Below are 25,175 nucleotides of genomic sequence, written 5' to 3'. Positions count from 1 at the left end.
CTTTCGTCTACCTTTGCTAAATATAAATATACATAATATAAATCAGTGTTTCTTATGAATATTAACATATTTCTGGTGATTTTGATTTATGGTCTTAATACTTCATCCACGTTAAATAGGATATTTGTATTTTTTTTAATATCAAGTTATTAAGTAATAAGTTTTATTTCAAACAATAAATTTGATTTACGTACTTATAATTTACTGTATTAAATTAAACGTCTATACGGGTGAAAATAAAAATGGGTAAAAATTGAGTATAATATGTGCAGTAAAGGATTTAATTCGTTTTAGTCGCTATGGCTTCAATGATTTTAAGAACAGCTGTTACTGAAGTTTACATATTGAGAAAATTTTAAGTATTATAACGTGCGCGATATGCATGAACATAATATTATAGTTGTATATAAATTAGACTAAATCAATGCGCTTATTTTAAGACATTATTTTGCCAAGAAAATTAAATTGAATTATTTACCTTATATTATTTATAAATATAGTCTATAATGAAATAGAAAACATCGTATTGAAAAAAACTAATACAATTCAGACTTTAACTATAATATATTATTAATAAATGAAATTTTGTGTCAACCATGTTTAGTTAAAAAAAATATAAGCGTAATATATACAATTTGGAATAAAATATTATGATCATAGGTATAGGTAAATTACAGAAAATGTTTTCTGTAGATGGTATAATATACGCTATAGATGTTTATTATATGGCATTTAAAATAATTAAAAAAATATTTAGACCCTATAGAAAGTATAATCTAATTATACTGCTCATATTTAAATACGTTAATAGATAACTAGATTAACTAATGAATTATATATTTTAATAAAACATATTTTCAAAAAAAAAAAAAAAAAAAAATACATGGTCAAATCATTTTGACGGGAAGGGAAATCAGGCGTATAATTTTTAATCCAAAACCTGTATTTATAGAATCAAAAATCATGTTTTCACGACTAGAATGGTTCATACCTATATCTCATGTATAAGGATGTATACTATCATTTCAGCTAACCTTAATAACGGTTAAAGAGACCTCAAAATTAACATTGAGGATTAATTCTGGTGCCGTTTCTTCACACATAATACTCTTGTTCTTAGACCAAAGTATCAACCGCCATTACATCATGACGGCTTAAAATCATACATATATACTTATACAGTATCTCAAATGATAATAGTTATGAATTCTTGCGTATTATAACTTAACCACGTCCCCATCTACTTAATAATTCAAATGGTGGTCAGAATGCTAAACAAACCATGTTAGTATGTTAGTAAAGATGTTAAAGTTGTTTAATGTAAAGTGAAACCGGTGAAATAATAACGTAGGTAGATGAGTAACCACATTAAATACAACGTATCGAATATTTATTTAAAGTGTACTTTATTTAGTTTAAAAAAGAACAAAAAAAAAACATAACTTAACTTAAGTGGGTTGGTATTATAGGATAGATGTCTAAAACACTCATAGAAGTGCAGCATTTCATATTTTATAATCAATACATCAATATTTATATAAACTGCAGCATTCGAAAAAATACATAATACCAACGGTACTCGCTACGCGTTCGCAATAAGACTAAATAGTACATTATAAAATTCAAAATAACTAAATAAACACTCATTTCAATTGTATGAAACACTTTCGTAATGCATTTCGATTTCGGACCATTGAAAATCTGTGAGCAGCAACGACAAAAGATGTATCTGAAATTAATATTTTTAATTGTAATGCCAGTTTGTTGAAATGTATAATAGACTACATTATAGTAGATAATATTGAGTAATATTTTTAGTGATAAAAAAAATGCAATAGAATTTAAGAATACACTGAAAAATATTAGTATCTTTTAGTTTTACTAAGTATTGAAGTAATTTTAAAATTATTGAGTCAATATATTTGTGTGGAGAAGAAACAAAGAAGTACCTTCCATCAATATTAAAATTACATTAAATAAAAAGTCAATATTAATTTAATAATATTATGAATATACTAATATTATTCTAATAAATTTTATAATTTTTATAAACTATGTGAATTTTTTATAACATTATAATCATATATTAATTAACTATAGTTAATTAATATATTATTTACACATTTTTATTTTAATAATTACTATTAAAAATGTATGCGGCTTGCAAGTAATTTGAAATTTTATTCAATACTGGGAATAATACATGTAACTACCGAACCAATTCTAAAAAAAAAAAAAAAACATAATATTATATATATGAATACATTTCTTTAAATGCAAAAAATATTTTACTTCAGTTTTGTTTTTTTTTTTTTTTTTTGTATTATTATTTTTATTTTTTCAACATAATATTAAATATATTTCTGTTCACAATATATTTATTTTAAATCAATAAATTTGTAATTAAATAATCAAACAAAATCATAACTTTAAAATATAATAAATATTATAAATGCAATATGAAAATGTAAAAAAATATTCCAATTTTAATTAATGCAGGAAATCTTAAGGGTGATGGGGCTTAAAGGTTTTGTATCTTAAATAATTTTATACTGGAAAAATAATTCAGTTGTGTAGAATATTGAGTAAAATCTAGTGAATTGGTGCTCGATCCAGATGTTTAAGAACTAAGAAATGAGTGTGATTGTTACGTATGAACAAGTTTATTCGGTCTTATCTTTAGATTATTAATTTTTGTTTGAGATACGGTGATCTACACTGAATAGGCGTATGTTAAGAATGATCTTATTATTTATGTACGTACAGTATAATATTAGTATTAGTAGTTATGAATAATTTATACTATAGTATCTGCAGTGTTGAACTATAATTTATTATAAAGGAGCAATATTTTTTATATTTTCATTTAAATATAAGTCTGTTTTTTTTTATTGTTTGTATGTATTTTCCAGGTTATTTTTCATCAAGGAATACTTTTGTTGTAGTCAAACTATTTAAACGGTATATTTACTATATAAAATAAATTATATATTTTTACTGATATTTTATCATAATATAGTATTTATAGTACATTTTTTAACTAACCTTACTAAGGCAGTTTTATGAAGTTGTAAAATACTCTAGAAAAAAGAATGCTTGGACAAAGTATTTTAAATACCTTCTTAAAGTATCTATTTTTAAAAATAAGTAGTAATTTTAAAATTATTTTTATTTTTTGCTGATATGTTTTTTAGTTTTAATTTAGTCGCAATAAAAAAAGATAGGTAATCAAAATATATAATAGGTAATAAATATTATTCTTTGTGTGATTAAGACTAATGCTTAATTGATAATAATTTAAGTATTTTGATAAAGAAAACTTATGAGCAATTGCCCTTATTAATTTTATTACTTACTTCAATATTTAAAAAATAAGTATCTGGATTCTTTATTTGAATGATTATAAATAGCATTTTTGCAAGGTAGAATTATGATGTGATACATACGTATATATTCTCACTATCACTGAAATTTACAATGTTGAGTGTAGAAAGTAGAATTCAACATTTCATCAAAACCAAAATAATAAAATTAATCGAATATATTATATAGATAAGTAATTAATTAGTAATAATTATTATTAATAAGTAATACTTATATTACCAATAGCAAACATTAAAATATATTCTTAAAAAAAAATATATATATCAATAAATAATTTATAAAACTCTGATTATTTTAATCAATAGTTTTAAATTTTATTATTTTTTCAATTTTATTAATAACTTAGTTATGTTAAATTAATAAATAAAATATAATATATGAATATATTAATATAATAATAATCTGAATAAGTACTAAAAACAAAATATGTATTGCCAATTTGATAAAAATGTAAAAAAAAAAATGGATACTGACCTATGAATTTTATTCCAAGTAAAATCAGAAATTTGTTTGAGCTAGATCTGTTTAATTTTGTCTAAAATTAATATGAAAATATTTGTTTAAATGTACATGAACTAAATTGAAATGCACTTTGCGCTCATAAGTCTTTACAATGGTAACTGGTTTACATAATGTTACGTGCTCGGTTAATTTAACAATTTAATTTATTTTATTGAATTTGAATACGAATTGATGTTTTCTAAAGAGGAGCGATCAAGCTTGCCGTTAATTGATGAGTCCAGTAAGTAACTAAGAAAACATACGACTATTTCTTGGTATGCTTTGTTTACCAAAACCAGAAAACAGATTAAATTCGGATTAATTTTAAAAGTATATAAACGAATTATTATCTGATATACAATTTAAAATGCATAAACATCAATAAATATACATTCTTTAAATTTTTTAACAATAAAAGATTGTTCATCAAGTAGAAAAAAATAAATATTAGGAATTGGGCATGAGAGTAAACTAACTCTATGGTTAAAAATTCAATTAATTATGATTATAATTTTATTTAATTTAATTTGTATAAGTATTAATTTATTAAAATATTTAAAATAAATATATTATGTTTCATAGGTATTGAAAAATGTATTGACAATATATTAATTAGAATTAATGAACTTTAAATTATATTATACCTTAATGGCTTTACTGTAATTGGATTATCTAACAATATTAAGTATGTATATTATAATAGTGTAATTTTTATTTATATCTTTCATCACTTTTTTTGACAGTAAAAACGCATCGACTTTAAACATAAGGGGTAATTTCTTGTGATAAATTAAATTTAGTTAATATAAATCCCTAGGTATTTTTTAAATAATCGGTAATTATAAAAGAAAAAAAATTAAAAAACGAAGACAAAACTAAATTTTAACAAAATTGATTTTGTTTTAGGTGTAATTTAAAAACGCATTTCCCTAGATAATTTAAATTTGGACCAAATGTTTGTATTAGTATTTTGCATACAGATGAGTTTTTTAAAAATACATTGACTCTTTTGAGCTATTTATAGATTTGGGAATTTTCTGATTATTTTATTATTTAATTATTTTAAGTTATTATAAATACAAAATGTTTTGGTCAAAAACTTTTAAAATGTATTATAATTGTTATGGAACAAATACCAACATACCAAAAAGATAAGATCTTTCTAAAGACCAACAATTCGACCGGTATAATATAAGAGAGTAAAACATGCATAACATAGGAAATACACCTCTGTGACCAAAATTTGCTTACCGTCTACAGTGTTCCACAACACACTAGCTAGTCAGTTTAATTGACCAATTGAAAGAAAATTCCAACAACAAATTGCGCACGGTCACCGTCTTTCTAGACGTTGAAAAAGCATTAGATCGAGTCTAGCACGCCAGATTATTGTAAAAGCTTTATACTCTAAGCACTCCTACCTCTTTGCTAAACGTAATTCATTCCTTCCCGGTAAGAACTAACATCTCATTATCTAGCAGCAGGCTGATCTTATCGGGCGTACTGCAGTGCTCTTGTCTCTCACCAACACTCTACCTTGTCTACGCCAACGATTACTAATCATATCGATCGTACGATTTCATTGGTCCACGGCAACCTCAGAATCACCAAACGCCTGAACACCAACCAACTATAACCGTATTACCGACCGATTAAAAGTACTTAAATCAATACTAGAACTGATCGTGAGGAACAACCAGAGATAAGTTAAGTGATTGACTGAGGAACGATCAATTTACGGACCAACAGCGAACTCACGGCCGAGGATAGACCTACGATGCGGGCATTGAACGGCAACCAAGCGTCGTCGCCAATATTGTCCTACTCAGTGCGACCACGTCCCACACGGCCTCTCAGCGCGCCTGTCTAGGCCACTATTTTCCAGTCGAGTCCCACAATCGAACGCCACTTGCTTGAGCGGGCCTGACGAGATAGGACTCGACCCTACCCCTTTAATCGATACTATATAACGACATTCCTATACTTGTAGGGGTTCATAAGTGAAACGCAGTCACTTAACCCTATTTCTTATGTAAATATATATATATAAATTGAAATAAACATCAAGTATTTACAGCATAAATGACTGGTGTACAGACTTCATTTACGATCAACACATGTATTTAGTGTGCCGTTTTACTATATTTGTCATAAGTTGTTATTATAATTATTTTAAAAATGTCTAAAATATTCAACGTTTATAGCTTAAGATTGAAAGTTTAATAAAATATTTCTTATAAGTAATTCATACTTTGATAAAAAAAAAATCTTAAAAAAATGTAAAGACAGTTTTATTTTACAAACATTTCAAATTAAAATTTGTTTATAATAAGATATTTAATCGATTAATTATATTATTTAAGTTATTTTTTTTGTAATTTTAAGATATTATTCATTGAGGTACAAAACACTTTTAATGCATACTATTAAATCGTATAGTTTACACATACAATGATAAGATTTATTCATTTGACATCTATACTATACAGCTAGGTATAACTATTTACTCTCTCCCATTCACTAATATTGAAGTTAACAACAGTAACTATTTTATATATGCTTGAAGTACCATTAAGTAAGTACTTGTAAAAAAAATATAATATACACAGGAAACAATGTGTTTATGTTTCGAGCAGAAAAAAACGATGAATTCGCAAAAAACCACTCGGATTTCCCGACATACATATACGATATTGTAAAAACCTCTCTCGTAGGTAGTTACTTTTTTCATAACAATTACGTGGTTTTTATAACGACGGGTGGAACAAAAGAAATAATTCACACGCATTATTCGAAAAAATCGTGTTTTTAGTACAATGTACACTGTGTATCAAACGAATCGTATAATATAAACATTGTACAAAATAATAATATAGTGGAGCGATAAACCCGTAGTTAATTAATAAGTAATATCTAATTATAGAAGCACAATCGATGTTAGGAATATATTTTATAATATATTATGCTTAAAACAAGTTTTATAGACATGATAATTTATTCGACTGATTAAGTTTTGACTATGCCGTTCAAACTTTGTTCTATTGAATTGACGAATTACAGCATAAATCGATTTATTCGATACGCAGAGCAACCAAATGACGAGAATATTATATAGACTTTATACAGCTAAGCACCACTCGTAAAATAATATGTGTACAAATTTATATAATGTGATTAAAACTGATTTAAGAATTTAATAGTTCAGCATTACTGTTTTTGTTTTATCAAACAAACAACAATCAATTTAAGATAAAATTATATTTCATAGTAACCAGTCGATAAGTATAAATTATTTATTATCACATTATACCTTATTACCTAATTCGAAAACCTGCTATTATTAAAGTTATAATTTTCAATTTCCTCGAATTTAAAAAAATAAAAATAACGCCATTATTTTTTCTCAAAAAATAATCCGATAATAAAACTATACGTTTAACATTCAGACGTTAGTGTCAGACGTTACACAAACTGTGATAACAGGAAGACAATACTCTTTTTTCCATATTGACTAATGCTTAATATGTATGATATTTTTAATAACCACATATTGTGATTAAACAATACCATAATTTATAACCTAATACTGATAAAAACTGTTTTTCTGAAAAAATAAAATATGGAAAAGTAACAGTCGACAAGGGTTTAAAAATGAAATCGAGTGAACATCAATTCTATTAGGATGGCTGAAATGGCTCTCAACAGACGTAAATAAGAGCCTTCATACTGTATCGCGTATTGTCTTTTTCGTATACCGAATACATTGACAATGTCAACATGTTTGTAACACTTTACTTACATTCTTTGAATATATTTCGACACTATTACAATAAAATTGTGATACAGTGAGAAGTTCTTTTTATGGAATACCTTATTTCACGTTCTTCCATTAAATTCGATTTAACCTATTGAATAATAAAAAGGAAACTTAATTTGTTATATAAGTAGGCTCAGAAGTTGATGCATTTTGCATTTTGCATTTTTTTTTATCTTATTAGACGATGCTTTCCTGGCCACAAGTATTTTTCATAAACATGTGAGATATGAATCTAAATATCTAAATAATTAATTTTTATTTTGTATTTTTTTGCATTTTTGGCTTTTTTACTTTTTAAGTAATTTTTTTTCCTTTTTAGATCCTATTTTTCTTTTTAGTTCAATTTCTTGTATATTTATAATTAGAATTTTTCAATTACCATCTTTACACGCATAGTTTTTGTTTTACATAGACTGTATATAAGTACCTAAATCAAATTTATATTTTATAAAATAATATTTTACATAAGTTGTATACGAGTTAGGTAAAGATAAAGATTCGATAGAAAAAGGCAATTACTATTTTTACTTTTGACAATATAAAATACACTTTAATAGTACAATGTAATAGTTTTGAGTAATTTTTATTATTATTACTGTTCTCAAAAAAAAAAAAAAAAAATGTATTTTTGTAGCTTTAAATAAATATTTATAATTTTTCAGGTCATTTTTTGTGACTTTTCATCATTTTTAAGTCATATTTGCATTTTTTGATCATTTTTTAATGTTTTTAAGGTCATCAACTTTCGAGCACTATATATAAATATATACAAGTATATTCGTAAGGTAAATACAATCGTGTATACCGTCTATTTTCAAAAAAAAAAAAAATATTAACAACTGTCATTTGTGTATAATATTACATATTATATTATAATATACCAATCATTAATATATTCTAAGAATATAATATAAACGATCCACTTTGGTGTATTAATATTATTTCATTATTTATCTTTAATGCAGTTACTTTATTTATTTCATTTAAATACCACAATAAATATATGCAATTACATTTGGTATAATTTATGTGAATTTTTATAAAAAGGGCCGACTTGCACTCCTTAAAATGTATTTTACTGCTCAATGTTCGAAAATGCTCAAAAATAATAAATTATTAAAAAGTTATATAAGTTTACTAGTTAAATATTTAAAATATTAGAATAAATATAATATCAATAGTTCTATGGGTATTTAATTATTATGTAATAATATTAAATAATTTTTTGTTCAATATTACCATCTAAATACATTTTTATCAACATAATATATTTATCAGTTTTTTTTTTTTTTTTTTTTTATTAAAATATAAATATTATTTATTACTGTCCTGTGGGAAACGTTTAATGAAACCATCTAATTTCTCACAAATGACCTTACAAATTTAAACCATGGATTGTAATATATATATATATATATACAATAAACAGGTAATATTGCGACGTTCTACATTCTCTAATTACTTATCTTTTGACAGATGATGATGGTTAAAATGTTAAATGGTTAAATTTTTATTTAAACATACATTTTTTAAATATTAATTAACAATTCAGTAAATACAATGAATTCAAAATCAATAACTTCATAAATTTCACTGTAAAATATGTACATTTATACACTTAAACGTATAAATTCAAAATTAAAGGGTCCGTTTGTCTGTGGCATTATTCAAATCGATTGAATATATTTTAATGAGATTTTAATGCACTGACAAAGAACTTTGCAAGGAGTAACATAATAAAGATTACTTTTTATACCAGAATTCAACTCTTAAACATATATTAACTAATTAATTTTGTTTCTAAAATACAAAAGATCTGATTAAATATATATATATGTATATAAAAGCAGTTAACTTATATTATTATTGTTATTAACTCCTTCAAACATATTATACTTGTTTTATTTCAATTAATGTTTGTGGAACTATTTGGATAAAATATTTAAGAATCTTTAAAAAAATATGCATAATAATAACTGAAAAATAAGCATAGAAGTTGTAATTTCAATAAAAATGGTACTAAAATTAATATTTATTATTTTATATACTACAATAACACACTAATATTATAAAATAAATAATGTATTTTTAATGATAAGAAGTAGATATTTTATACGTAAATATTTATTTTATATTACCAAATTAAATTCTTGATTTTTAAAATAAAATTTATGTTTTTAGAAAGTAATATGTGTTTTTAATATTTGTATTAATTATATATTATTTTACAAACTCTTATTCGGTTATATTTTATTATACCTAATAATTGTTTATTTTTTTTTATAAATATTTAATGAATATTTTATTATTGCACAAATCTATAATACTGAACATAAAAAAATAACTAATAATAGATTAAAAGTATGCATTGGTTTTAAAAAACAATATTAGTAATTTACAATAAAAGAAATATAATTAATATCTGAAGAGACTGTGTTGCCACATCTAATTTTTGCCATTCATAACGCCTTTGTCAATAATTTTTGTAGTAATAATTATTATTTTGATAGAGCATAGACCAAAAATATTGATAAAATACATAATATTTTGTATAAATATACTTATATGAAATAAAAATAGCTTAAAGTAAATAAAATGAAAAATATATACATTTCACACTTTGGTTGTAAGAATTTACAACTTTAACTTTTTATTTAGGCTATAAATATTTTTTTTAATTAATATTTTTTTTGGAAAATATCTTGATCATATATTAAAAAGTCCAATGATATAATATTTAAAGTTTATTGGCGATCATACTATGTACTAAAAAAACATAGTATAGGTAATGTAAAATGCTCAATTATACGCTTTGAAATATCATATTTAAAAATAATATATTATTGATTGCAAACAAATAAAAATAAATTGTATCAAAAAAAAAATAAATATTGTTTAAGACACATGGCATTACTAAAAATATAGGATGTTATTTAAGCATGAAAAAAGTACGAAAACGCAACTAAAGTGGGTCACACGACAGCGCTTTTCATTTATATAATATTGAGAAATACAATTCAAATTATTAGGTATTTTTAAAATGTCTATGAAAACGTATACAAATTTAATAGCTATTATTTGATTTTAAATTCCTAAAAGAATCATATCCTTTTGAAACTTTAAACTATTTGCTTGCGTCATTCGAATATCTTTGTCAATCCATCTGTATTCTAAGAAAAATAATAGAATATTTCATTTGTTATATATTTGTGAAAGTACTTGGAGGTTGAATGTTTTGAAGTTGATATGAGTCGAATCTTTATACCATTTCTTGCACGTGTGATATGTTTTACTATAGAATTACTGTTAGATACTGTAAACGAATACACCGAACAAATGGAATGTTTCAAAAATATGACATTTGAAACTTCTTAGATTAGGTAGCAAAAAAGCAAATAATAAGCTTATATGTATCAAGTATATATAATGTAGATTATTTAAAGTTAATATATGTATGTATATATATTTTTAATTTTAAAATTCGGTGAAATGATTTCATGTAAATTTAATAAGTGTTTTAAAAACACTGTTACATTTGTATCGCATAATATAGGAAGAAAAATAATTGTTGTGCTAAATTTAAAAATATAAAACCGTGTTGATATTTAAAGACTTTGTTTTATAAGATGCAAAATAAAAATTTTTCTTACCTATTGATTTTATATTTTTATGCTGAATTTTTAAATTTATTTTATCATATTTTCGTTTTATTTTTTATTAACTTAGCGGCAAAGTACGTAATGTGGATGAAACAAAGAAAACGTTTTGTGATCAAAAGCAAAAATTACGGTAAAGTGAAAGATCTGAAAATGGGTGTTGTAAATCTGTGATACCAAATAATTACGATGATAATATAATTTATAGTTGTTACATTTTTACGATTTTACGGATATTAGGTATTGATATTTAAACTCTATAGAAAAATGGTAAGTTATAGTGGCCATTGGTGAAACAAATTTCACAATTTTTTTTGTTACTGATAGCCTAAAAACATTTTCATGTTAAAAGTTCAGCTAAATGATTTAAATAAACAATAAAAATGTATAAATAATACATCATACATTAGTATATTAATAAGACAGAGATAGTGACGTTTCAAACTACATGTAAATAAATTCATGCATTATTAAAATATCTAGAAAGTTTTTTTTTGCACTCGTCGTGAACAACTTATTAGATTTTAACAAAGTCGGTATATACAACCTGTAAAATATTGCAGATAGATGAAGAATATTTTGTTTTATGAAAAAATACCTTATTACAATATTTAAATTGACGTTATAAAAATGTATATTGAGTATTATAATATTGTAGGTATCTACATATTTTATTTTGATATAGGTATTACCATTTATTTACCAAAGTACCTATGCCGTTTCGTCATTATTATTTTGTGAATACTTGTTAATTAAAACGCGTATGCAGTTTATTTGTGACAAATGGATTTGGTTTTTAAAAATATGTATTATATTTTATTGCTACACTTAAAACCATTTTAACGAATAATGAATTATAATTATCTGTTCAATGTATTGTATTATGTATTGCATCACTGTTCATCCAGTAATTCTAAAACAGCTCAATAAATTTCACCGAGAATTCTCCATGAATAATTAACTCCCCATTAAATAATAAAAAATAAAATCGATTTTCGTTTTTTGCAATTAATGAGATCAAATATATCCATGATATAGTATACACTTCTATCGTGAAAAATTTTACTGGTTTAGCCCGATAGGTAGAAAATTACAAACGTACACACAATTTTGCTTTTTTTATTTTTCAATGACAATTGGCTGAACAATAATAAAATTATATAATAATATTAAACATTGTATATAATATATATTTAACATCAATAAGGATATTGTTAACAGACATAATCATACAATTATTTTCATTTATAGTTCTAATCTTATTAGCTGATGGAATTTTGTTAATTAATAAAATATAATTAGTATGTTGACTGAGGTTTATACTCTTATTATAAATTATTATTATAAAAATAACGTATTTTGTCCAAATATTTTTTTCTATCATACTGTAAAATTTATTTTTATCACTTCTTATTATAAAAAGTATAATACAGTTCTGTGATAATATTATTGGTATAATATGGTATAAAATATTTTTTTTTTGCATTGATAAAATTCCTACCACAATTATTGATCTTACTAATGACTACATAACTTTTTATTTAATATTAAAAATAAAATTGTATTTTAAATGGTAATACAAACTTGATATTTTACAACTAAGTTAATATAAATATTATTTAATAATTGTCATATACGATATAACTAAATAAATTATTATTTAATTTGAACTCTTTATTCGGGTCATTTAGTTCATAACTTAGTTGCTAATTGTAGAAATATATGTATTTATATATATATATATATATATATATATATATAAACAAATTATTATAAGACATTTTCTTTTAAGTATTTTTTTGTTTTTCATAGTGAATTTACATTTGATATTTTTATTATGTTAATTCTAGTTTGTTGAACATGATAATAAATTAACTATTCAATTATGGTTTCATAATTTAAAGTAGTATGTTCAGTTTTTATTGAATTGTATTTAATTACTCGTAAATAAAAAATACATTTCTTACCTTTCTTTTTTTTTTTTTTAGTTTATTGTACTTTAATAAAATAATAATTAATCTAAAATTTATAGAACCAATTAAAACTTAATAAGTTAATCATATTGTATCAGTAGATTATTCGAATAATTCAATTGTAAAAAATTTGTTTTATGTATAAATTATCTATATTTATAAGTGAATATATTACAAAAGTTGGTCTAAATTTATTAAATAAAGTTCCAATTAAAATTATTATTTAATTAATAAATTGTTAATAGACGATAGTTCATATTAAATATAAAAAAAATCTATTAAAATATAATATGTTTATAACTCAAACATTATAGTATTTATTATAGCGTATTTAATACAAACGCGTGATTGAAAAATTATAGCTATTATATTATATATACTATACTTATTTTAATACAATTTAAAGTTGTTTACTGTGTTTCAGAATAATACAATAGAAAAAATACGTAAAAATTGTATTTTTAGTACTCTACTTCGCATAAAAGAGAATATCCTAAGTGGCAAGTTTGGCCATCATATTATTTTGTATTTTTAAATGTGTTTATCCTGATGGTTAATAAATTAAAATTATCAATACAAATTGTTAAAAATATAAGAAATGTATTCATAGAATTATAAGTATCAAAACAATTAAATACAGTATATTATATTAGATTACTACAAAAGTAAGAAACTACAGATTAACATATTAATTGTTCTTTTTTTTTTTTCTTCAAAAAGCTCTTCATGTAGATTATAATACATAAAAAATATTATTAGTTTTTTTTTTACTGATACTAAGAAGGAAAGCGTTTTATTGGTTGTTCAATAAATATTATTAGTACTTGTCTAAATAAAATAAAAATAAAAATATTATTTGCAATCTTTTAAACTCAAATTCACGATGACCTACACGTTTCCAAGTTTTTTAGTCATTAGAAAAAATAAAAACAAAAATAAACAAAATAATATTATAAGCCACGTGGGAATACTTGCTCATTTTTTGTATGCTAACATTTTCTAGGAATCGATTATTCAAACAAATGTGAAACGTCTCTTAAACCGCATTTAGTAGTATCGTAAATTTATATTTTATTACCTATACAGAACCGTATTCGTTATGATTTATTTATTGTTAAGAAGCTTTTTTCGGAATAAAACACGTACGCCGTGTACTTAGTCTCACTACAGTATATAGAATACAAGTATGTCTGTTTTCGACGCATACACACTTAGCCTATCTATTGAATAACTTCAATTTATCTACTCTATTGATGGTACACGCGTCTATCAATTTAAGTTTATTGCTAACAGTATTGAACAATTATACATAGTAAAGAATACATGCCATTTATTTGATATTCCACGATTATCGTACGTGAGTGCAGCAAATCATAGGACATGTCGGAAAAAGACAGACTGTTAAAACATTAATGTGATAATCACAATGCTATAAATAATTACATATTGATTGTGTAGATTATATGGTTATACGTTATTTCGTCGTGGTTAATTGGGCCCACGACAATAATTAGACGCATACGAAATTTCATCGCATATACTTATAAATATTCTAAATAATAATAATATTACATATCAGTAATTTCATTTTATTATTATATATATATATATTTATTTATTTATAAAGTTTAAAATTAAATTCAATCAAAACAATAATAATTATCTAAATAAAATATTTAAAAAAAATAAAACATGATAAAGCAGTACAATATTATTATTTATAAAAATTAAAATTATGAGAAATACCTTTCAAAACCTTGCATATTGAATTATTATTTAAATTTGTACTTATTTGTATTAATTTATTAGATGAATCATTATACATTTTTTTTACATGGTACATGTCCAGCAATTATTTAATGATTGGTCGTGTATAATTGCTGAAAATCCATTATGCTAGCTCACTATCTTATTGTTAGTTCTGAATAAACTTTTTTGTAACCTATCATAACAGTTCCAGATTTCAATGGAAAATAATGGGCGTCAACGATTTCCTCACCTATCCAAAATGCCAACCCACGTTCCTTTAAAATATGTTTTAAGTGGTGATAAAATGTCTTCGTTTTTAATATAATATGTGCTCTCTAGTAATGATTCAAATGAATCAAAAGCGTTATCGACAGATACAAATGAAAGTGAAGCTAATTTTCGTACTTCTAATGAAAATTGTACATCGTCATTGTATTGTTTTGCAAGACTGTGGTGTTGTATTTGTCTCCAAACCACTTGACTTGAGTGAAAGAAACACCCGTGAATCTTCCTATTGGAAAATTCGTTTTTAATTACATTCATCACTGCTTTTTCGAAGTCTACTATAACCATAAAAGTAGACTTATACTGTATAACACTATAATCGATAGAGACTCATATGGTGAGCAGGTACACTGTAATAATTCGAATATTTGATAAAGACTCACGTAAAACTAAATAATAAATAACTGAAATAAAGATAAGCGATAAAGTAGGTACTACACTACTACCACTAAATTATGAAGATACTATAGCATTATTGTATATATTATATTATTAAATATACCTATTTATAAAACACGGTCGATAATCCATTAAATTTTTAAATATATATATTAATATAAGTAGCATTATTATTACTATTATTATTATATATAATATAATTATACATTCAAATATATATATATAATATATATGTGACCAAATGACCGCGACGAAATAACGGGATACCAGATTTTATACGTAGAAGAAGGAAGATGATTTATTCTTAAAATATTGTATAAACTATAATAAGTATATAAATGGAAATATTTAATAATTTAATCTCAACTGTTGCGGAAAACATATTTTTAATTACAATATTGTTATACATTAAGATCTAGCAGTAAATGATTTATGGTGTCTTTATTATTGCATGACTCGTAGCTGCGACAGCATTTTATCATTTTCCTCAATTTATAGACGACGGTCCCGAAAAACGAAAACCCGATGATTTTTTCACGTATAAGCATGGCATATTAATAATAACACAATATATTGAAATCAATCTCGAATCTCGACATAGAGCTACTCGAAATACAGACATTGACACATATTTTCCAGTTGCAATTTATCTAATTCTGCTTTAAAAAATAAAATATCGACAGTACATTTCTCATAATTCATTGCACGCATAATAGCATTTGTACGTTCGAGCACATCGATTTAAAAAAATTTAAAAAATGAGGAATTTGTGCGTATTTTGTGTTTAACAAAATTTATCAGTAATTGAGAAGGATATATTAAATGCATATCACTTTTATACATTACATTGTCATAGTGGTGCCGTTTGTTATAACAATACGGTAATACAGTTGTTTAATAAAAACTCAAATTTTGTAAAATATGTTTTAAGTCAACTATAAAAATGCGTAATATAATATATTAAAATCCAGTAGTATTGTACTTCGTTTTTTTTAAACTAAAATATCAGTAATTTTTTTTTTGGAATGATTAATGAATTAATTAATTATCTACTATCACACTGTATGGATATTCCTAATTAGTACATAATGTACATGCATATGTATATGGGTTTTATCAAAGATATCCGTTATCAGAGCATGATTTCTTGATATTGTTTAATGTTTATGTTTTAACATGTGACATATTTTATATACTTAATATAAAGTTTATAAAAAATAATACATTATTGACTGTATACATATATAAAATTCAACGTGTATAATATAATAATATGTATATTTTTACAAATAAGTTGAAAATTGTTCTAACTCAGTTTTATTTGTCATCATTAAACTAGATATATTGTAATATTATTTTTATTTCACTAAAACGTTAAGTATATATATGCATGTATCATAACACCTTAAATTATTTGTTTATCTGGTATTTTTTTTTTTTTTTTTTTTTTTAACTGTGTTAATTTAAATGAAACTATTATATTTCTATAATTTAACAAATATGCCGCAAACATAAAATATACCTATTGTTTGATATTTAATATGAATCATGTATAATATCTTTAGTACAATCTACTAATTAATGTTATGGTATTATTTTTCGGGGTCAAGAATATTAGTAGATTATTTTTGTTTTTAAAAATTACATTAATTAGTGTAATCCAATATATTTTTATAATACTTAGGTTTACTAATTTTGCATATATTATGTTATTCTACTATTAATTAATATATTATAAAAACATATAATTATACTTCCATCAAAGCATTTATAATATTACTTATAATTTTCATATGAAAAACACGCATAGTAAGTTAAATATTAATTGAAATTTAATTATTTTCTATAAACATTTGAGAATTTGAGTTATATTTTAATAGCAATTAAATCATGTTGGTAGAATAATTAAAAATTACATTTATAACTTAAGTTATATAAATATGCTAAATTTGTATATACAATAATGTTGATTTCTTACAAATTAATTTATAATTTGTTTTTTAATTAATTGACACTTTTGGGAAGTTGAAATAATTAAAGTTTCATATAATAGTACTCTTAACAGTGATTAATCAAAATATACATTTTAAATCTTTATGATCCATATCTCTCATGGTTATTTTCTAAACAACGACACTTAACATAAACATATATTAACTTTTTATTAATAAATTTATACTCTTAAACATTTAGGTTTAAACTATAATATTTTTTGCGACAAAATTCAAGTATAATAATGAAGTTTAGTGAATTTTAAATATAATATAATATTTTAAGTTTGTACCCCGCCAACAAGGTACCTGAAACAAACTATGAAATGCGAAAGACTCTAGCATGTTCAGTGTTATTACATAAAATAATATAATTGTTTGAATGATTCAAATTTATTTTTTCCTATCTAAATTTTACATTAAACTTAATATAGTTTAAACAAAATGCATAAAGTAACAATATTAGTTATGATTATGTGACAACTACAAAATTTCAAGTCACAATAAATTATACCGATTATTCTCTTAGAAAAATTATAAATTATTTAACATTTATCTATTGGTTAAATTACACAAGTTATAAAATTGGTGAAATAATGCGATGAACAAATATAAAAAAAAAAAATTAAGTATGAGAAAATAATAAAATATTCGTTATATTCTGTGATAATGTGATAACACATTAATATATTGTTCAACATATTACTTTACTTTCACGTTGAATAATTATTTCATTAACATGTTATATATTTTATAATAGTATAATGTAAATTATTATACATTTTAACAATGTCTGGCTACTGGATTAGGCATAGTATTTTTAGTGGTTGGTTTGTTGTTTACAGCACTTTCACTATTTTAGAAAAATAATAGCGAAGGACCATTCTTTACAAAAATAAATTTTATTATTATTTATTAGTTGAACATGGGGTGAATTAAAAAAAAAAAATGTAAATTTATTTTCATTATGTTTTTATTTTATTTGACTATTTATGTATTTTTGCTTTTTGCTTTGGACCTAATGCTTTATGAACATTCAACACATCATTTGCGCATTCAACAGTGATGTGTTTTTCGTGTATCGTTGATTTTATCATATGTGTTTATTTGTGTATAATGTATATATACATATTATATATGATAAGTAGTTGAAAAAATTCTTTGATTTTCATCTTTGAGGGTAATTTCTGATGGAAAATTGGATGTAGTTTTTACTTAAAAAAAAGACTGAATTCTTGAAAGTTAGTTTTTAGTTAAAAATTCATTTTTTTTTCTTTTTATATCTAACAATGAAATGAAATATTCATGATAAGTTTTTCTAAAAAAAAAGTTTACCAGAAAGTCACATTAATTTGTTATGAGTGTTAAAAGTATAAATTTGTACATCATTAGATATTCACCCGTAACATAACTATTTTTTCTTAAATGATTTTTAATATTTTGTTGGATTTCAAATAATAACTAATTATAGATATGTGAGAATTATTATCAATATATACATGGTCATTTTGTATAAATTATAAGATTTTCAAAATAAATGACTTTTTTTAAGCTATTAATAGACATGATAAATTTTAAATATTTTTATAAATTGTACATAGTTTTTGTTAAAAAAAAAAAAACTCAGTGTGTAAGAAAGCTTGAAAATCAAATACATAATCCTATATAAGTTGTTCTAATAGCTGTATATAAAATATTTAAAATATTTTACCGAAATATTAGCAGCTAAAGATATATTTTTGATAAAACTCATGAAAATAACAATAATTTGCAAAAAATATTTTATAGACTTTTAAATTTTGAATTGAAAAAAAAAATTACATAAATAATGATGTAAATTATTTTTTTACAGATTAATTCCATTATTTGTAATAAATGCATACATACAATGACAATTTCAAATACATTGTTTTCCAAAAAAATAACTTATCGTTAAACTGATAGTAAAATAAATAACTTTATAACAAATAGTAGTATAAAATAAATAGTATATGTAAATTAATTATAAGATATATCGTGATAAAAGCTTAGAATCATGTTTCGTGTACAACGGTATCTCATTGAAATAAAATTTAACACATATATTATAGTTGCTCATTCCACACTATGCATTACAAAGTGATACTCACTTGATTTATTTAAATTTTTCATTCCAAAATACATTTAAAGATATAATTGAAGATAATTTATTTCCTCTTTTTGTGCTGATAGTTATGTAATTATTATACTAAACAGTTATCAGTTATGCTTATAGTAAATGTTTATATAGGTACTATTTAAATACTGTTAACAATATTGATATATGAACAGGCGTTCAGAGAAATACAATAATATTTTAAAATAAGCAATTATGTGCTTGTAATTATTGATAGCTATAAAATAATATTACTGTACAATTTTAAGAAAATATAATTTGTAAATTAAAAATAAAGTACTCGTATTTACTAAATTTAAAAAAAAAGATCAAACTAATTTTCATGTTTTAAAAATAATTTTTAAAATATGAATATTTAATGTAGCTACTATATTATTAATATAATTAATAAGTAATTTATACATACCAATGAATTCCAGACCACTTAGTTTCCAAGTTCCTGTTTTTGTTACCAGTATACTGCTCGGACAAACATTGTGATGATAGACTTGAGGTGATAAGAAATCAAGAGCTTCGGCAATCTAAAATTTTTTAAATTAAAATTATATTTTTATATGGAGAATAATTTTTATTTTTGAAATCAGTCGTTGATTATGTAATAACTGCCACTTTCAATTTTTTTTTAAATGAAGTGATTTTCTTTTTGGTTTATAAATGGTTTATAAACCACCTATTTTGGTTGGAGATGTATAAAATCACAGAGTACTATTGAGTTATGAATTTTAAATTTTATTGCTTTTTGAAAACTCTTTAAGAAATATAGCAATAAAATAATGTAAGGCAATTTTATTAAAATATTTTTTTATATAATTATATTAGAAAAGGTGTCAGTCTCATTAATATATTCAACATAAAAAAAATAAAAATCATTTAAAATTGTTGATATGGCAACTATTCAAAGCTTACGACTAAATTATAAAAATGTATCAAACAAATTTTATGAATCAAAATCTAGTTTGAATATGTTAGTTCCAAAAATTAATTAATTACATTTTTTAAATTTAATCTAATAACGTAAAACAATACATGTAATAACCATGTGTATACACAATATGTATTATCAACCTGTTATTATTTTTTTTCTTTAATATTGTCTTTGATAAATTCTTTATGCTTATTTTTATAAGATTTATTAATTATATTCATTTTGTTTATAATTATCTAAAACTGTAAGTTTTAAAATATTATCATTTTTTTAGAAATATATTTTATCATGACTTACTCATTAAAAAACAACCTATTTGAAAAAAATAATTCAAGGAAAAGAAACTTTCGACTCTTTCAGTATTTATGCAGGTGTCACAAAAGGTAGCGATTTATTCCCTGATTTATACAACATATTTACATCTGATATATTCAATGATTCAAATACGATACTAGCAACATATGCCAACGACACTGTTATTCTGTTCATTAAAAACAATCTCATAATTTTCTCTAAAAACTTACAAAAATACACTTCTAAAATCGAAACTTGATTAAAAAAAAAAAAAAAAAAAAAATGGTAAACGAAAATAAATGAAAAAAAATCGCCCATATTACCTTTATTTTGAAAAAGGCCATTGCTCAAATATTACAATTAACAATAAATCCATACTATTATCCAACCAAATAAAATAATTAGGTTTAACATTAGATAAATGCCTTACAAGGGGTCCCCACTTAAAAATAAAAAATCAAGTAGCAAACATTAGATTCCACAAATTTCGTACCTTACTAAAATCCAAACTAAATTTAAAAAACAAAATTACTAATTTAAAAAGCAATAATAAGACCTATCTAGTCTTATCTAAGAGAGTGCTACTAATGGGCCACATCCCATCTCATATAAATTTATTTTTTTTCATTATTTATCATATTTAATTATTGTTCTCTATTGCACAGATTGTAATTTTTTCATTAACCAAGAAAAAAAAAAATTTTAAATATTCGATTGTGTTTTAATTTATGCATAAATAAATGTGAAAATTAATTTAAAATAATAATATGCTTTTCGAAGAGGGATACCAAATATAAACTATGGGATCGAAGAAATATTATTTAAACACTTAATTTATACATTATTACTTGTTCAGCTACTTGTATTATAAAATACGTCAGTCAGTAAATACTAACTGGATAATATCTACATAAATTTAGAAAAGATATTTAAATTAATGGTATTAAATTATTTATAAATATCCAAGTATAGTGTTATAAAAAAATTCTTATTAAGTCTTTATTTGCTAAAGTAGCTTTATAATACCAATGTAAAAAATTATTTTGAAATGATAATTTCTATTTATCAATAAAACTGAACTATATAAAAAAAATAGCTATACTATTATTATCAAGATAATTACATTCATATTATAATTTTAAATAAATGTTTTAATAATTGCCGTTTTATAATAAATTATTTTTTTTTTAATTTATTCTTTAAAATGCATTCTTACTTATATTTTCTTATACACAAAAAATATTTTTTGTTCTTAAATTTTTATTGTTTTTAAATGCAATTTCTAGTAAAATGAAGAAGTTTTTTTGATGGTAAATGAGTTATTTTTGTAATGAAACCCATCTACTTTTGAAAATTTAATATTATTCAATTTATGTTTGAATATTTTTTATAACACCCATGGGTTCACTAATTTAACTAGTACAGTATATATCACTAAAATACAAATTATAACAACATTTTACGTTCAATTTAAATATGTATCACTATTTGTTTAATATAATATTCTTAATACAATATACTTTTATACAATTATGTAAACACAAAAAAACAATATTATCGAATTAGACAAATATAATTTTTAGAAATAATATTCATGCTATAGAACAATCATCATTTTTAGCATATTAATAAATATGAAAAATAAACATGACTTTTAAATACCCAGATAAATATATCAATATTAAACTAAAGTATTGCATATACATATATACACGTACTAAATATTTTATTACAAAATATTTAGTTAAGAAATTAAGACATTATTTTGTGTAAAAAATAAATACATAAATTAAAAAAATTAAACTTTTCCAAGTGGTTAGTTACAAGATTTTTTTTTAACAGAGATAATACCTAAAAAAAAAAAAAAAAAATACAGTACGTGTTTAGGATTTTATTAAAACTTGAATATCTTGATAAATGATACATATTGTGTGGAATTGTATTAATCATAATTTTTATAACTTATAATATTATATTTTAAATCACGATGATAAACTAATATTTCACTCGACATAAATAAACATTTTATGAATATTTTAATTGCTGACATATCATTTTAATATTAAATTATTTAGAAATTGGTGCTTAAATGTTATATTGAAATTATTTAAAATTATTTCTTCGAGGTATTTTATAAAATCAATTTATTATAATTAAAAAAAAAAAAAAATTTATAAGGTATAAATAAATCAAAAACAATTCGAAACTATACGACAGTGATTTTTATTTCTCTCAACATTTATTTAAAATAGCAACGAGAAAACGACACGTTGTTAAAAATCCGGAAAATGCTTGGTGAATGTAATTGTTTGAGATTATCAAAGTTATGTATAGGTTGAATATTCTCTTAGGGTTCAGATTGTTGAGTTGTTCATTTAAATTAAAATATCTAGTAAATTTAGCTTTTTCAATATACATACCTAGTATAGTAGTGAATTTAATGAGCATAATCTGTATACGTGGATATGCGAGTAAACACGATGTTATTTACTATACTAATTCAAAAAACAATTACAAAACATTTATACAATATATATGTATATAACTATAGATATGGTTTCTTTATTTTGTATATGTCTAAGTTATTGAAATATTTGTTTTACTTATAAATAGGGCTCGGAAGTTGTAGGAATTGAATATTGTTCTGTATGCACTCAATTTATAGAAAACCAAGTTAAAAATCTAATATGTAAAATGGAGAGTTAAAAAATTGAAAATTGAAAATGCATATATTGTTAATTTTAGCTAAAAAAAGTGTATATTTTATTGACTGTATACGCATATTTCATATTTTTCTAAAAAAATTGATTTTTTTCTTTCTTATCGTGTATATTTTAATTAATATTATTGAACATAGAACTAAAAATTTTCAACAAAGGTATTAATCATGATTTCAAAAATACTGAAAAAATATTTTTAATTATATTTTTAGCTCAATGATATGTCAAAATGCCAACCAGTTATAATTTGTTTTCAGTTATAAACAGTTTTCATGTATATTATTAATTTATTAACAACATTTAATGAAGTTTTTTTTTTTTTTTGAATCTAGAATAATTTTTTTGCATCTTTTTTAGCTCCTACAACTTTTGAATCCTACTTATTAATAGAGGTAATATTTATAATCTTAAGTTAAAATACAATAAAATAAGCATCAATTAAAAACAAATCATATATAAACATATATATTTTTTTTTCATTATTAAACATTTAATTTAAACAATTTAACTTTACATTACTAGGAAGCTCTGTCTTTTGCTTAATTCACTAGTGAATTGAAATCAAGTAACCCACATAAAAAGCATTTAAAGAAGTGAGTGCAAGCAAATAATTAAAAATTGTCGTACAATAAATCTTTTAATTCTTATGAACATTATGGTCAATTGTGTAGTTAAAGTTTTTTTGTTGTGACTGTAAGTGTTTTTCTTATTTAATTTAAAAAAAAAAAAATGATTTCAGTATTGATTTTTTTTTTTTTTGTATACAGCTAATTATTATTTAATATATGAAGTTTCTTTTTATCCATCTTACAATTTACCAATAAATCTAATACTGGTTATTATGATTACATTATTTGATGAAATTATTTTTCAAATCTTCTATGTATTAAAGATATATGCGTTACAAATAATGGTAAATAAATGGTAGACATTTTTCATAATTTAAATTATCACCAGTTTTAAAATGATAAACAAAACATTCTAATATTAATGATAAACACAATAGTTTTATGATATTTTAAAATAATTTAATTATTATTTTGTAAAACTACTTATTAATACGATAAATTATTCAATAATTTTAATTTCATTATAACCACTTAATGTAATATTGCTGTATAAAAAATTAAAATATGATAACATATCATGATTTTCAACTTTAAAATAATTGCTACTCCCGTTATGTACTTCTAATTTATATTGAAGTCTTGTTTACTATAATAGCAAAATGTGCCATAAAAATAAATTTCCACACAGATTTCTGTAGAGATTTAATAGTGCTTAAATAAGTAGTAAGTTCTTGACACAAATATTAAAATAATTATT

The 25,175-nt window shown here is 22.4% G+C and overlaps 1 protein-coding gene across 1 annotated transcript in view; it reads right to left on the bottom strand.

Moving 5' to 3' along the window:
- Positions 1-25,175, bottom strand: part of LOC112599077 (SCY1-like protein 2) — a 144,610-nt gene that overhangs the window by 30,896 nt on the left and 88,539 nt on the right. Inside the window, exon 4 of the mRNA XM_025345800.1 lies at positions 20,317-20,431. Within this exon, the coding sequence (XP_025201585.1) occupies positions 20,317-20,431 (115 nt within the window). The remainder of the gene's footprint in view (positions 1-20,316; positions 20,432-25,175) is intronic.

This window comes from Melanaphis sacchari, unplaced genomic scaffold, assembly GCF_002803265.2.
Source record: "Melanaphis sacchari strain LSU unplaced genomic scaffold, SCAv2.0 Contig0_pilon_pilon, whole genome shotgun sequence".
Lineage (NCBI taxonomy): Eukaryota > Metazoa > Arthropoda > Insecta > Hemiptera > Aphididae > Melanaphis > Melanaphis sacchari.
Note: the sequence above shows the minus strand (reverse complement) of the source record. Positions and strands in the feature narration are given on the sequence as shown.